At 33.5% G+C, this 16,123-nt stretch overlaps 1 protein-coding gene across 3 annotated transcripts in view; it reads left to right on the top strand.

Moving 5' to 3' along the window:
- LOC128208870 (protein FAM149B1-like) overlaps window positions 1-15,691 on the top strand; it is a 44,089-nt gene extending 28,398 nt beyond the window's left edge. The window contains exons 12-17 of one of the 3 annotated variants that reach the window (XM_052912542.1): window positions 710-853; window positions 2,229-2,345; window positions 5,552-5,642; window positions 6,513-6,644; window positions 9,930-10,011; window positions 12,010-15,691. In XM_052912542.1, the coding sequence (XP_052768502.1) occupies window positions 710-853; window positions 2,229-2,345; window positions 5,552-5,642; window positions 6,513-6,644; window positions 9,930-10,009 (564 nt within the window). In that variant the 3' untranslated portion in view covers window positions 10,010-10,011; window positions 12,010-15,691. The remainder of the gene's footprint in view (window positions 1-709; window positions 854-2,228; window positions 2,346-5,551; window positions 5,643-6,512; window positions 6,645-9,929; window positions 10,012-12,009) is intronic. The other 2 variants (XM_052912559.1, XM_052912549.1) reach the window with 2 other exon arrangements.
- The last annotated feature ends 432 nt before the right edge of the window (window positions 15,692-16,123 follow it).

The following is a 16,123-nucleotide window of genomic DNA, read 5'->3' as shown; positions in this document are numbered from 1 at the left end:
ACTCATTTGCTCAAACTGAATGTAAAGGACAGATTGTTTGTACTAAATGTTGGCACTTCTGCTTGGTTCAAATTTCCTGAGGCTAGAGATATTTTTCATCCGGTCCTTGCGAGTTTGAGCCAATATGATTTGGTTGTACATGCATAAATACTAATTATACTATTTTGTGCACTATTTCTTCTTTTAATACTTCTGTTTTCAAATGAATTTAGCATTTCAAGGTTTTGAAGCATTGAATCATCATGGGTTTTAAACTCCACCCCAATGCACCCAATGATATTCAAATCAGGTGCAATTCCTATAATATAGATTGTAGGTAGACTTCACACATCAAAAAAATCCACTGCTGTCATAGGTGATTTTCATTTATTTTGACATATTACATTGAGTAGTATCTACTGTACTGACGAGACTCATACCCACGCAAAGCATCCATACATGTACAGCTTGTATAGGTTTCACTTCAGCCAACAATTAAAGTGCTGAAACTGACTGGTCATGTAGCCAAAAGGGCAGTAAAAATTGACCACCTCTTTGGTGCAAGATGGCTTTGTGATCATACTTTGTTTAAGTGATTGACGAGTACATTACGCCATTTTGTAAATAAAACATGTTTATATTATGATATATGCATATAATTATTTGCATTATATGCATATATGTATAGAATTGAAGGCCTTAAAATAATGAAATGTTTAATTTTTTGCAGGATGAGGACCAATCGTTACCTCTACGGGTGCGGAAAATCGACATTGGCCAGACCGCCTCCCCTACATACAACCCTCGAAATGGAGCCCTACCCCCTATAGGTACCCCAGGGCCCCTTGAGCTGGAGCAAAACTCCCGATTGCAGGTACCTTGTTTGAGTGGTGGTGGTGTTGATTATTGATTTATTTTTTAGCTCAGACACGATTTATTGATTTTTTTTTTAATTTATTGCGTGATAGGTACGCATGAAGGTTTTGAGATTGGGAATTTTTTTATTATTTTTTTTTAATAATAATAATGCTTTGAATATTTTATCGCTTGAGTGATTTTTTTGTGATTGTTGATAACAATAATTTTTCTGGTGTGGCTAACTTGCTAAATTTGGTTGAAACTTAAAGCCTTCATGTTATTCCGTGTCCAGCTATTATTATTCATTTTCATGTTGGCCTTTAAAATTGAGTGATTTCAACAAACAAAGCCACTATTATATCAACTATTAAAGTAAGAATATCATGATAAATGATAGTAGATATCAGAGCTCTATATCGTATTAATCCATGGCTTATCAGTATTAGCAAAAAGTAGGCTTGTAACAATTAAGCTAAAAGGACTAGAAAAATATAGATACCTGTATTAAGCTATTTATGGCTTGATTTGTTTCTATATGTTAGAAGTTTTAATGATTTATATTTTCTAAATTTTCATTTCTTTATTTGTGTATTTTTTTAGTAGCACATTATTTGGTTTGTGAAATCTTCGTTAAGTATAAAAGTGTTGAGACTAAACTTTTTGCTCTCACATTTTTGAAGCAGAAAAAATTAGATTGAAATAATCTTAGTCAAATCAAAAGATGATCATTTAAAATAACTGACCGAAATTTAAGTCCACCAAAAGTGTCCCATCTGCTACTGTTTGCAAATGGAATAAGCATTTCAAGGTACTCCAATCCAATCCATGATTGTTTTTTGAACAATTTCCATTTTGGGAACATCATAGTATTGCCGGTAAAGATATTAAAGTTAAGAGTCGCAAAACTGCTTAATTTAAACTGTGTTATGGAGTTGTTAGTGCAAACCAAATTTAGAATACAACCTACATTTTCAGCCAATGATAAGTAGACTTAATCATTAAGAGTATCAACTTACGTGTTTTAAGGTCCACCTACTGCCAATCATCGGATACACACTCAGATTTTGTGTTGAAAATGTATCAGTCAATGAGGTCATATTCTAAGTCAGCTACACTCACTCTGCCCATTCTTAATCATTAAGAATTTATTTCAGGTCATCAAACTATTACTTTAAACTCTTTGGAATTGTTGAGTGAGACTGTTCTAGTTTGGTCAGTATAATATAACCTCATCATCAGTGAAAAATTGAAATGTTACCTTGCTTGAAGTATATTTGCAAACAGTAGTAAGAAAGAAAGCCGCATTATTTACTAACCATGCACCTTTAATGTCCAAATGTCTCCGTGTCTCTGTGTTCGTAATGCCCTTCCACGTTCATCATTTTTTACAGAAAAAACTTGTGTCCAGCCGAGCTAGCAGTGCAGTAGACAAAGATTTAAGGGTCGTTTATCGTGACCGATTATTCGGGGCCCCAGACACCCGACCTAGCACGACTCACGCCTTTAGGGTATCGCCAACTATTACATCTAAATTAATATTATAGCCACCTTTTATTTTCCGTCTTTTTTCTTTTCATTGTTTGTATTTTGTTTTGAGCTATGACAAGGTTCAGCATTCAGTGAAATTTTATTCCAGGCTTTTGAGTTCACATTCTTCAGCATAGACTGAAATATGACGACTTCCCAATTACTGTGATAATTTTTCACAATGTGAAGCTTTTTTAGGTGATAAGATTTTCTTAAAGCTTGAAAAAGCCCTATTATTATTTAATAGTATCAAAAATGGACTTAAACAATTATATAGCAAAGATATGAATATTTTTAGCTGATATTGTAAAAATGAGCTGTTTAAAAAAAGAATGAAAAAAAATAATTCAGAAAAAATCTGGAATTCTAAAACTGATCCTTGTCTGACAGAGTCGTTTCACAATTTCACTTCAATATATGACTGGAATGTTTTGGTTTGGCATGGTATTTTCCGCACTGTGTTTTCTGGCTTTATCTTATATGATCTATATATCACTGTGTTGTCTTATTGTATTACGTTTGGTTGTTGCTGTTATCCTTACTTTCCTTACGTTCTTTCTAGACTGTAGGGCTAGATATTCCATCTCCTTACAGCGGTTACTTCCCTTTGCAATACAGTTATCACTGCCATCACGTAAATCAAAATAATGTGATCCCATTCGAAAAGTTTAAATTTTCTTTCATTTGAAACTAAATTTAATCTATTTTTTACATTGAAAACACAGATTTAATGGAATAACAATAAAATATTGCATAAATAGGCGCAAAAAACTGTTTTAAAAAAAAACTGAAATCAAAATATTTTCGTACACGATGGCAGAAACTGTCTCTGCTTGTCAAGGGAGATCACTGTGTAGAAGATTGCTATATAGTATGTTGAAAATTGCTAGTAGTATTGTTAGCTTGTCTGACTGTTTTGAGGCTAAAAAAAAGAGGAATTGTCATAGCCTTGGTGTTGTTGACATCACTGTCAGCGTCATAGTGCAAATCTTTGACCTTGGCCATGACTTAAAACATTCAAAGAATTCAAATGAAAGTTGGTACACATGTTGCCAGCGAAAATACATATGTGTACAGCAGGGCCATAACTCTGGTTTTAATGAAGTCAAGTTATGCCCCTTTGTTTTACTGGGAAATAAACACAGACACTTGTTGGCTTTAAATTCCCTGTGTGTAGCTCTTGTTTGGATGTATCTGCATTAGCTAGAAAAAAGTGCTCTGTTGTCTATTCATAATTGTCTGAGACTATTTCTTATAAAAAAATCCAGTACAGTATGCAAAATATCAAAATTTAACTGATGTAACATGCACAACATGCCCGATTTCAAAATATTTTATTAACATAAGAGTTATTTATTATTTGTAAAATTAGCCCTATTAAGAATTTTACTACAACAATATTAAATCATGTTTATTAATCGTTAAAAATAAGAAAGAGTTACTTATGAATAGCGAGTCAAAGTTTTGTGGCCAAAAAGGAAAAAAAACACAGCTGATAAGAGGAAAATTGGCATCAGTGTTAAAGATATTGCTTTATTCCTTAAATTACATTTTAAAAATAACAATCGCCATTTTCATGAAACAAAATTTTTCTTCACTGTCAACAAACATAGTAGCTGATCGTGGCAGACGATTTTGACATTTTTTCTATGCGTTCTATAACCCAAAACATTGATTAAAAGTTTTTTCCTCAGATTTTTCATGGATTTTTTTGCCTGCGTCTTATACCCCCTATCGTCTTATACCCAGTCATTTACAGTATCCATATATTTGTGAGTCTTTAATTGCAATTCAGCTGATGAATGGTCGCTGAAATATGAGAAATGTTGATAGGGCTGAACAATCCTCTCACAACATCTAAATATGTATATCGTTAATGTTTCTTGACTAGTTTTTAACTCCAGTCCGAGTCCAAAATTAAAAATTGTATTGGGTCCAAAAATGTGTGTCATATAAGAAAGATTAAACAGATGCAAAACTGATGAACTATGTCCTAAAAAAATGTTAATGTTATATTTGTTATGAGTACATGTATGTTCTTACCAATGCACCATATACTCGTGGTTGTCACTTCCCCACCAACCCAATGTATTATACCTACCTCCCTGTTGTAAGGTTCAGTTTTCGGAAAATTATAACGTATGATTTGGAGTTTAATTATTTCACAATGATATGATATATTACTAAGGCGGTAATATTTTAATAATGTTTTTTTCAGTTTTAATTAGATTTCTTGTTATTGTTATTTTTTCTAGTTTTTTCATCTTTCTCTGGAAAGCAGGGTAAAAATAATCACGAAACAGGCAATTTTCTTTAATAATTGGGAATTAATGAAATTTGCCGAGCTTCTAAAATATTCTGTTACAAAATGATCAGTTTAACCAATGGAAGCACTTTAAGAGAAAAAAAAACCCCACAAAGAGACGTGAACTAGAATTTGTCAGTTAATTGGCTTCCCGATGATGTATTAGAGGGTTTGTGTTTAAAATGTTGGGGAGTAAATGTATACCATTCCCCGGGGTGTTATATCGTCTCTTTACAAGCCTCATTAAATTGTAAGATGGTCATTATTTTTAATTGTAAGAGAAAATGCTTGTTAATTTAAAGAGTGCTGTCACAACTTTAATAGGACACACTTTGAGGGAATGTTTTAGTGTGTACTTGCAGCGTTTCAGATGTTTGAGGTTTTTTTGTGTCTTTAAAGCTGCACTCTCACAGATATACCATTTTTACAACTTTTTTTTATTTTTTTGTCTTGGAAAGAGCAAACCAATGATAAAAGACTGCTGACAAAAAACAGATCATTGATTTTCATATTTCTGTTCGAACATTAATGTTTTATGGCTTAAACCGTTACTAACGGGTTAAGGAAAATGCATAAAACATCAATTTTTATTACTTAAATATAAAAATCTGTGATCAATTTTTTTGTAAGCAGTCTCCTTTGACTAGTTTCCATGGATTTTCGCAAAAATTAGCTTGTTCCAAGGCAAAAAATAAAAATGTTGAAACGTTCAATATATGAGAGTGCAGCTTTAAAAGGAATGTCATAAAGTGTTTTACTATTTATGAATAAACTCTACTTCATTATTTTCAAAATGTAGAGAACTTTATATTAAGGACATTGTGTTTGAACATTTTGATGTAATATAGGACAGTTTCAGATGTGATCTATGTTATATTTCAGTCTGAGACGCCGGTAGGTCTGAACAGGCGAGCGTCGACACCGTTCAACTCTAGTGCATTTAACAACCCACCTCTATCCAGGAATAGCTATGGTCAGTTGGACTCTAAATATTATTTATGGAGCATCATTGGGCATTTAACTCTCCCACAGACCTGGGGCCATGATTACGAACGGACTCAAATCTAAGTCTAGACTCAGACTCAGAAAAGCTTTTTTTTATTCAGGAACAAAAAAACAAGATATTTATTCCATTTCTTTTACAATTTGTTTTTGTAAATAATAGTAAAACATTCAAATAGTAATATATATTTCAGCAAATTTCACCATCAATGCTTTCATAGAAGGAAAATCAAAATGGAATGAAGTTTTGCCATATTGAGTCTTGAGTCTGAACTCAGACTTGAGACTGTTCGTAATCACTGCCCCTGGTTCTTTTTATGGGGTATCATTTGGCATATACCTCATTTACTATTCATAGGGCATCATTTGGCATATATACCTCATTTACTATTCATAGGGCATAATTGGGCATTTACCTCATATATTATTAGTTTAAACAAATTATTTTAAGCGAGTGACGAAAGCTTATAAAATCACATTTAAGTCTGTTTCCTGGGCAGAAACCAGTACTGTGTCATTTTTGAGAGGCCATGAGCAAATGCCCATGTTGGAAATCAAACCAGCAAATGCCAATTTTAAATTTTGACTCTAGATCTAAAATGTGAAAGATTGGCTTTGAATACTTGAAAACAATTTCAAAAGGGGTCTTAAGTTGCATTGATCCTGCTTTAGCCATTAATCCATAATACTCAAAACAGACCCCCAGCTATTTTTTTATGATTGCCCATTATCGGCTCATAGAACTCTTTAAAATACCAAAAAAATAATCATAGCTCCTATGATCAGCATAATGGTTCCTTAATGAAAAGGTCACTAAACCTATCACCTGTTACTCCTGTAGGTGCTGGTGGAATGCACCTTGACATCCGTGGGAGTGGCTTGCAGCCGTCACATGACCTTGGTCAGCTTGGAAACATCCCACAGGAGGAGGACACGGAGGGCATGGAGGAACCGGTCCATCAAAACCAATGGAGTGAGTAGAACCAAGCAGCTTCGGGCTTACATAGGGTGTAGCTACACCAATTGAAGACCTGTCCTGCTAGGGGGGTCAGGCTATTAGGACTTTCAGGGGTGTAGATGGACCACTGGATAAAAGCCTTTCCAGCCAGGGAATGTGGGAGGGTCTGGAGCCATTTGTCTTTGGGAAAATTTATATTCTTGGTGTTTGAAGGGCTAATATATAAGAGCTAAGCCAGCAGTGAAAGTCTAAGCCCATCCTAGGGACGGCATGACATTGTATGACTGGGGATTTCCATTCTTGTATGCTCGAAGGAGCATTTTGAAGCTTATTTAATTCTTAGAAGAACACATTTGGGGATGATTGTGCAAGCCTTGGCCTTCACTGCCTATGGTTAGCTACACATGTAGCTTAAGTCTGGCATCATTTTCTGTAGCAATTGCCTATTAGTCAGTCCCTTTAGTCGTCTTTAGGAATAGTCCTTATGTCTTACATTGGGCATATTGTTCAGAACTTTGTTAAAAATAACAAAGTGATCATCATTGTTAACTTTTATATGTGAATTTTTTTATGATGTGCTCACATTTTTAAATAAAAACAAGTACAGCTGAAACAGCTGTCTCAAATCTTGATAAAAATACAGCAGATCAGAAGTGTATCCATTTAACTTCCAGAGCATTAACAATTTGAAAGTTAAAAACAATGATGTTAGCAACGTTGTTAACTTGAACATACTTCTGAACTGTCATCCCATTGTCAATGTTTTTGTCATAGTACTTAGTAGTCTTTTTTCTTCCGTAATGGTCCGTTATCACCTTAATGCAAGAAAGCAATATTTGCATATAGAAATTTTTTGAGTCCTTGCAATAAGGTGATGTTATGTTGTAAACTAATTATTGTTTTGCCTAATCACAGTAGCATAACATTGTTTTCGAATCATTAAGGATATCATAAACTTGACGCATGCTGGCATGCTTGTATTTGGTGTAGATCAATTTGAAGACGCTTATATTTTAGTACAATTTTTACAAATGATTGCATCAAATTTATGACATACCATTGGGGTCACAACTCTCCTTTTAATAGTTGTTACAAATGATATTGAGGTGCACCATCACCCTAAAGTTATAGGTGTTTTTCATAAGTAAAACTGCATTTCTACATTTAGAGGTGCATCTCTTTATTTAGGCATTGCACCTCCTTATGTGCAGTGATGGACATCTAAATTAGATCAAGATTTTTCATCTATATTTAGAGCTGTACATCTATTTAGACGCTACTGTCTCCTTAAGGAGAAATTTGACCCAACTGGTATGACATATCAATAATTTACTATACATGTAGTCTCTTCTAGTGTATAGAAATGTTTAAATCTATCATACTGTAATAGCCAAGATACATCTAACATTACACTTGTCTATTTTCGAAAGAAAAACATTGAAATATAGTCATAGCCATGGTGTCATTGTCATCATCTTTGTTGTGCAAAAACATAAACATTTGAAATAACTCAAAAACTCAAATATTGAAATGAAACTTTGGCATATGTCACCAGAGACAACATTTCTCTTTAGCATGACCCATAACTCTGGCTTTGATAATTATTGAGTTTATAATGCCTCTCAAATGTTTAACTGAGGGAAATAAAGAACAGATGAGCATAAGGTCTTCCTCCATAGCACTCTTGTTTTAGGAAAGTAAGCCAGGGTAGATCTTACATTTCACTTGCATGAAAACAGAAGTCATTTATTTATTTTATTATTCACAGTTCCTGGCCCTATGTAATGTAGTTATGATATTTTTATAATTTGAGTTTTTGTTTGATTTTAAACTTCTTTTTTAAAAGGTATTTGCTTGCATAAAATGTAGGAAGCACTGGTATTAGGCATCAGAAACCATTCAATTGTACCAAACATTTTCTTTGATGAAGCATATAACTATATTTAATGTGTCCTTTAAAAATGCAAGCAGGTACCATATTATACATGATTGGAGACCGAATTAAATTATCTAGCAAAAGGATGCATGTAAAAGTTTGTCCTGGTCACTGCTAAAATTTAGGTCCCTATGAAATATGAATGATATTCAACAAATTCAGATGATTTTACCAATATTTTAGTGGTTATATCTCTTAAAATGTGGAAATCCTTTTCAGAGCCTCTAAAAAAGGTTTATTTTTTAATTTCAAACTAAGGGGCTTGTCCCTATAGTTTTCGTTTCAAGTGTACATAAATTCCCCGGAATGGTCTCCAGAAATAGGGCATGTACGGTTATGGTCTCCAACCATAAAATTCTTTCATTTTGAAATGTTCTGTTTTGATATATACTTCTAAAATTTGAGTTACACATACTTTTTGAGAATAAGAATAAATTGCTGTATTTGGAAAATTTACATTTTCTGCCTTTTACATGCAAACATTTCCCCCAAATCAAGTTAAAGACATATTATACTCCTATCGCGTGATCTGGATGAGTTTCAAAATTCGTTCAAAGTTGAAGTCTGGGTTACAGAAGCAAAAATATCATCAATTTTCCTGCATGCAATATTAATAATAAGCTCTCAGGCACAGTAGTAAAAACATCAAAAGTGACTGTTCGTGATAGATATAGGTTTCGCTCTAAAGCCCTAATTAAATAACCAAATGCACTTTAGTCGATCAGTATTTGCTGAAATGATAGATGCATGATTTCGATTTTGTGTTAAAATCTTCTTTCAGCTTTTGTATTTGTCTTGTCTTTCTTAGATATTATTTTGTTTGTTTGTGTTATTTTAAAAAATATAGTTAAACTAGTGAAGCATTCTTATTTCTGTTACGTCTTTTATTAATTACCGTACATGTACGTTTAGTTCCTTTAATTAAGGTTGCAAAACAACACCTTATATTTATATGTTTAAAAATTTGTGGCTACTTTTTCTGCGCTACTTAATAAACATGTACAGTTGATCCCCGTTGGCTTGTACTCACAGGGTCTGGCAAACATACCTGGAGACCCAGGGAGTTTGAGCCATGCAGGAATGCTTACCTTCAGTATAAAGAAGTTGTTCCTTTACATTCGGTTTGAGCCATTGAGGAAATCCAAGTGATTTGGAGCCAATGGGGTTCGTGTATCGACTGTATGTGTAGATTGCGCACGTTTAGAATGACATAAGTGAAATCAAAAATGTCAAAACTGTCAGTCTGTGAGAGTGACGCTTAACATGCATGTGTAGCGTCAATTACAAGAATATGTCGTTTTGCAATCTCTCTGTGTTCTCATTTTTTGTTTCATTATTTCATTCTTTACATTACACAACTGTAGGTAAAGGTTTTGTACTGTCACCCGGCCGTTATACAAACGTGCCCCCTGCCAGTGCCCCATCTATGGTGTACTATAAATAACGGTAAACGGTTCAACACCTTCCCCTGTGTGCCCGCCCTCCAAATACCAGCTTTCAAAATACTAGGCCATTATAACCAGCCATTGCTGGTGACAGTTTTCTTGTTTCTTGGCAATTTCTGTACCGACAGTTCATTAAATTTGATGCAGACAATGTGTTAAAGATATAACTACTTTATAGATTTCTTTCCAACTTTGTCTTGAAAATTTCAAGAGCTGGAGAATTTATGTGAGAGAAATATTATGGTACGTCTGCCTTTGTTAAATTTATAATGTGTCTCTTGGATAACATAGCTCTTAGCTGCCGAAACAAGAAAGATGTCAGTATGCAATGTCTATACACATTTTTACTGCTTCAGAAATAAAACTTGCCAATTATAACCATTCCCTGACCAATTTAAAACTAAACCAATGTTCATTTTGGCCTGGGTCAGTATTCAATATTAATCTTATCCTTGTCCTTAGACATACCTCAGTGATTCAATTTCAGCCTACTGCTAAATATACAGGCCAATCAAAACGCTTAGATTCAGGCCAATCAAAATGCTTAGATTTTTATCTTAAATTTAATTTCAATCTACTAAGTTGGTTAATGAATACAGCCCAGAGGGCTCTCGTTTAATAACTGACTAAATAGCTGACTAAAATACTTGAAGTCACTGAACTAAAGTCTTGATTCAATATAATTGCTAAAAAATACTGACTCTTACTTGACCTCAACTTGAGTGCAATGTGTCGGAGCAATGAGAGTTTAATGTTGTTTACTGTCAAAGGCAGTCACTGTTATCCTACAATCAACCATTGATAAATGTAATTGTCAGCTTTGAATGTCAGCTGCTAATCCAATTCTAGTCATCCCTTCCCTCTTACTGAAACTTAATTCTGAACACGATGTCAAGGAAATGGCATGTCGTGAGGAAAACAGACACGCTGGTGTTTCCATAATTTCCCCGATGTTCTGCAGTAAATGGTTTCCAGAATCTAGTAACGCTATTGAACACCCACCATGTTGTTCATATTTGTCTCTATTATAGCAATAACAACCCACAAAATTATTGCATTCTTCTTAATGTCTAAAACAGAAGTGTTTTAATAGGTCTTATCATTTTAAATTTATACCGTCTGGAAACTTAGACAAGTCATTAAGCAATCTCCCTTAGAGATACAACCTTGAAATTGTATCCCCCATTTGCAGTCAACATGAATAAAAGGTTCACAAGTTTAAGTGTTTGCTGCGAAAATGTTATTGTTTTAACCCTACAGATCTGTAGTATAATACATCAAAAGCTTCAGAATTGCAAAGTTTTTTTTTCTTCTTTTTATTGACAATATACTTGAAACATCTTCCATGGTATTCTTTTAAAGAAGTAATCAATCAAATATGATTTCTGAAGCAGTGAAATATGGTCATGAAACACCCTTTTAAACTTAAGACCGATGTAACATGTTACACTTTGTTTTGTTTTGCCATTTACTATTATACATTCCTTACGCTGAAGTATCATATTTTCAGCACTGTTTGAACCTCAGACCTTGTCACTTTATGTTTGGACGTTCACATGTTATTTTGTATAACTACATTTTAAGGAGCACATTTTTCAGCATTTTCCGGCATGCAGCATGAAAACAATATCCGATGCTTGTGGATTATATACCATGCTGATTATGTTATCAAAATTAAATTTCACAGCATGCATGCTCACTGTTTGCTTGTCCGACATTTGTCACTGCGATAATATTCAAAAATTTATTATGTTTGATGTGGTATACCTGTATTGGTTTCAATTTAAAATAAATAATCTATCTATTGATCAAAGCATTATGACAGATTAGTTATTTTTAGTTTTTAAAATATTATGTTATATGCACACTGATTGTTGTAATTTTGCCTTCAGTTAAATAATATTTTTTAACAATCATCTACAAATAAGTATGTTTAATGGTACATCAAAAAAATAAAAAATGTCAGGTGAATAATTTTATTTCTATTATTTTTTTGCAGCGCCTTCAACACCTAGTCACAACAATCCTTACCGTCGCAGCAGGCAGGTGAGCAGCCTCGTTCGTTCCTGAACCTCTCACACGGTGCCCTCAGTGTGCAAAACATTTCAAGGAGGAATATGGACAAAAAGTGTTGTGTTTACATGACTTGTGCCAAATTGCCAGTAATATTTTGATCAGGAATAGAGATCTGAAATGACTTTGAAAAAAGAAGGCTTCTGGTGATACTGATGACTATAGGGGGAATAATCTGAGTCATCCAGAAGATTCGTTTCCATCTTGTGACTGTGATGAGCAAGTTGTGAAGGTGTTTATAAATGTGCTTGACAGGACAAGATGGCTGAATATGTTGTTTGTTGTACTTATACTATCCCAGTGAAGATGATATTTATTATCTATATTTTGAGATGGACAGTAGTTAAATGTTGAAACTTGTGATAGATATGATATTTATGTAGAAAGACTTTCGACTTGGAAGCATCATAATGCTTTTGCAGGCTGACATTGGTTCCAGTGGAATTTTAGCTCGTTTTTTTGGGGGCAAAACAAAAAAGGCGAGGTATTGCCATAGCTAGCATTGGTGTTGATGGCGTCACTGGGCCGTTGTTGGCGAATTCTTTACCCTGGAAACTACTTTAAATAAAATTAAAGATATTTAAATGAAACTTGGTAAACATGTTGCCAGAGACAGTATACGTCCACATATAGCAAGGCCCATAGCTTTGTTTTTTGTACTTGTTGAGTTACATGCCTCATTTCCACTTGAAAAAATAGACAAGCGTGGACTTCGCGTTACGATGCTCTCATCATTTTTATCACTTATTTTATTAATGCTTTGAGTATTTCTAAATAACTTGAAACAGTTTGAACAAAAACTGTTGCACATAATCATGGTTAAAAAGATTATCAATGTATTGCAACATATTATAGAACTTTAACAAACCATATTCATTACAAATAATGATGCTTTATCTTGTTGTTGTTCTCTGCTACAACTGTGATAAGTATATTATAAAGATGTTTTGATTGATTGAATGAATATGACTAACATTTAGTTTTAATTATGATTGTTTGAAATGGATGGAAATACTTTTATCTCGCCCCATGTGTAATTTTCTGGTTTATCAGAAAGAAATGAAATAGTTCAAAGTATCACATGGGAGAATAACTGCAGCAGATTTACATACAAACACGTGTACATCTACCTTACATGTACCTTCAAACCTTCAATAACAAGTTTTGTATTCATGAATGTATAATCATTTTGTATTACAACAACAACAACAACAACACACAAGTGTAATAGGACTGTTTCTTTGAAGAGTGAAAAGGATGTATACATTTTATCTTTCTGGTATGTAATCAAGAAATCCCCAATATTTTGGCTTTTGGTTTATCAATATATGGCATTATTTTCATTGTTCTGCCTTTTTGCTTGTCTGATTTTGAAGAAATTAAGGTGAGATATTGTCTTAGCCTTGGTGGCGTTTGTGTCACCCTTGTTCTGCACTTAAACCTTGCCTTTAACTCAGAATCAACTAAAGTTATTCAAATTAAACTTGGTAGACATGTTGACAGAAATGATTTGCACATGCCCTGAGCAAGGCCCATTATTTAAGTTTTGAGTTAAGCCCCAATTTGACTGAAAAAAACAGCTGAGCATTGCAGTCCACTCCACGGGGCTCTTGTTATGCGTTTAATGTTTGAATGCCCATTTGTGAGCCATTATTGTAGTTCCTCAGGTTAGTGATTGATATGAAATACTCTTGTGAATACCTCAGTTCCTGTGCTGATAAGCATACTGGCTTTTTGTGATGACATTTCTTATAAAACATATCAGAAACATTATTCTCAGGCTCAAGTGAAATCACTCTCATCAAAATGTTCATTTCAGATATAATTTTGTGGTTCGCTTGATGATATGATGGCTTCTATGATTTACAGACAGTTACTTTCTTATGAAAATGATTAATAAAAAATACAGGGACAATTTAAAGGGACTCACTCATGGTTTGTGTAAAATGCACTTTTTTATTACGAAATTAAGGGTGGCAAATCATTAGGAGTGTTAAAACTAGGATACTGACAGCTGGAACCCTTTAGCAAATGTTTATAATTGCTCAAATATTGTCTTTGAAGACAATCTAACAGGTTTCAGCTATTCGTTGTTGGGTTGAATGACATTATCATGTGGTGTTATCAATGTATTGTGAAATGGTCAAAATATCTATCTGTGTTGTATAAGCCCTTGAGGCCTGGTGGTTAGAGTGTTGGTTTTCTAAAAAACTCTACTGGCGGCATAGGTTTTGCATCCCAATTAAACCAAGATACTTTAGAATATGTTGATTGAATTTTTGGTTCAAAAACATGAGCGAGTCCCTTTGAACAATGCTTGTAATACAAGTTATAAAACTGTTACCTTGAAAGTGTATTTTTATTTTGGTCTTTTGACAGCTGTATGAATTGACTCCTGAGATGTTGTTGTTGATAGAAATGATATTTTGTGTTTAAGTTTCTTTGTTTCTGTTTCACTGACTACTTTTTTGTGAGTAAAACACATTATAAGCTTGTCTGTTTTTCGAACAAAAGGTCAAGGTCATACTGTTAAAACATTGACATCAATGTCAGCATCATTGTCGGTGTACACAACCTTTAACCTTAGACCTAGAAGATGAATCAAGATATTTAAATGAAACTTGGTAGACATATTGCTAGAGACATATAGACACATGTTTATCAATAACCATAACTCTGGCTTTAATGATGAGTGAGTTATGCCCCTTTTCCGACAAATAAAAAAAGACAAGCATGGTGTTTGCTTCGCAAAGTTCTTGTTTTAAATTGAGATCCCAGTACCCTTATTTGCATGTACCGGTAATGCTTTGCTTTCTGCATGTTAATATAAAATTTGATTTCCACTTGAACTTATATATTGCATTGAAGATTGTTGCAAGTTTAAGAAACATTTGTGTACAAGGGATTTTATATGTTCAGATTTGACCTTTATATGCTTTTAGTTATTTTTGAAAGAAAAATGATTGTTGTTATGAAATTCACTTTTCTATGTTACAGAATTGGATGCTTGCCTCGACCACTCTGATACATAATTCGTTTTCTTAATAAGCTCACTCCAAACTGATAATACATGTATGTCTAAGCTTCTTAACCAAACCTAAGTATTAAAAAGCACAGCATATTATTTCATACAGAATAATAATTAGAGCAAAAAAAACAATGCAATATATCATATACATAGATCAAAGTTCTAGATCTATGGACCAGCAAACCTAGAACATGCCTTCTTTATGAATTTTATAGGTGACATTTGAAGGGCATTGTTTTTGGAAGAAAAGATTTGCTTTTTATGCAGCACATTGCTGTTTTTATTCCTGCCAGGTTTGTTCCCATTTGGAAATTAGAATGTGATGTTTAACAGAAAATCAAATTGGTATGGCCTTAATAAAATCTGCTTTCAGCTAACTTTTGGTTTCAGAATGCATTCAATTACTGTATTGTTTCATATGTCGACTTGATATTTAGGGCGTTTTGTTATGGATTTCTTTTTCATTCTGTAAATACTAAACCATGTATATACATTTTTCAGCGATGGAACATTAATAGCAACATTTATGTATATATTTGAATAGGAAATAGACATACTTTAAAATAAATATTAATGTGAATACTGTTTGTTTTTATTTTGACTTTACAATATGTTAAAAATAAGTAGATGATAGGGTATTATACCATTTCAGTGAACTAGTTAAAGGCCTAGTTTAATCCTTCTAATCTGATTGCCTAATTGTCTTACCAGATCTCCAATCTGAGTGTGCTGCAGTGCAGTTTTGGGGGTTTTATTAAAGAAATGAACCCTAAATGGCACTAAGCCAATAAACAAATAAACAGGAAATGGCCCCTACTGTGACATCAGTGCAATTAGCAGGAGATGCACAGTAGGGTATTGTCATGTCATACATTCCTTAAACAAGGCCTTTAATAAACACTGGGATATCATGCAGACACCAGATTGAATATATAGAGCCATGAGAGGATAATATAGATATTACTAGTGAAATACAGATTTTGATGCTCCCTTGGTGAAACATATATTGTGC

This window comes from Mya arenaria, chromosome 2 (genome assembly GCF_026914265.1).
Source record: "Mya arenaria isolate MELC-2E11 chromosome 2, ASM2691426v1".
Lineage (NCBI taxonomy): Eukaryota > Metazoa > Mollusca > Bivalvia > Myida > Myidae > Mya > Mya arenaria.
This window is presented reverse-complemented; position numbering and strand designations above follow the sequence as displayed.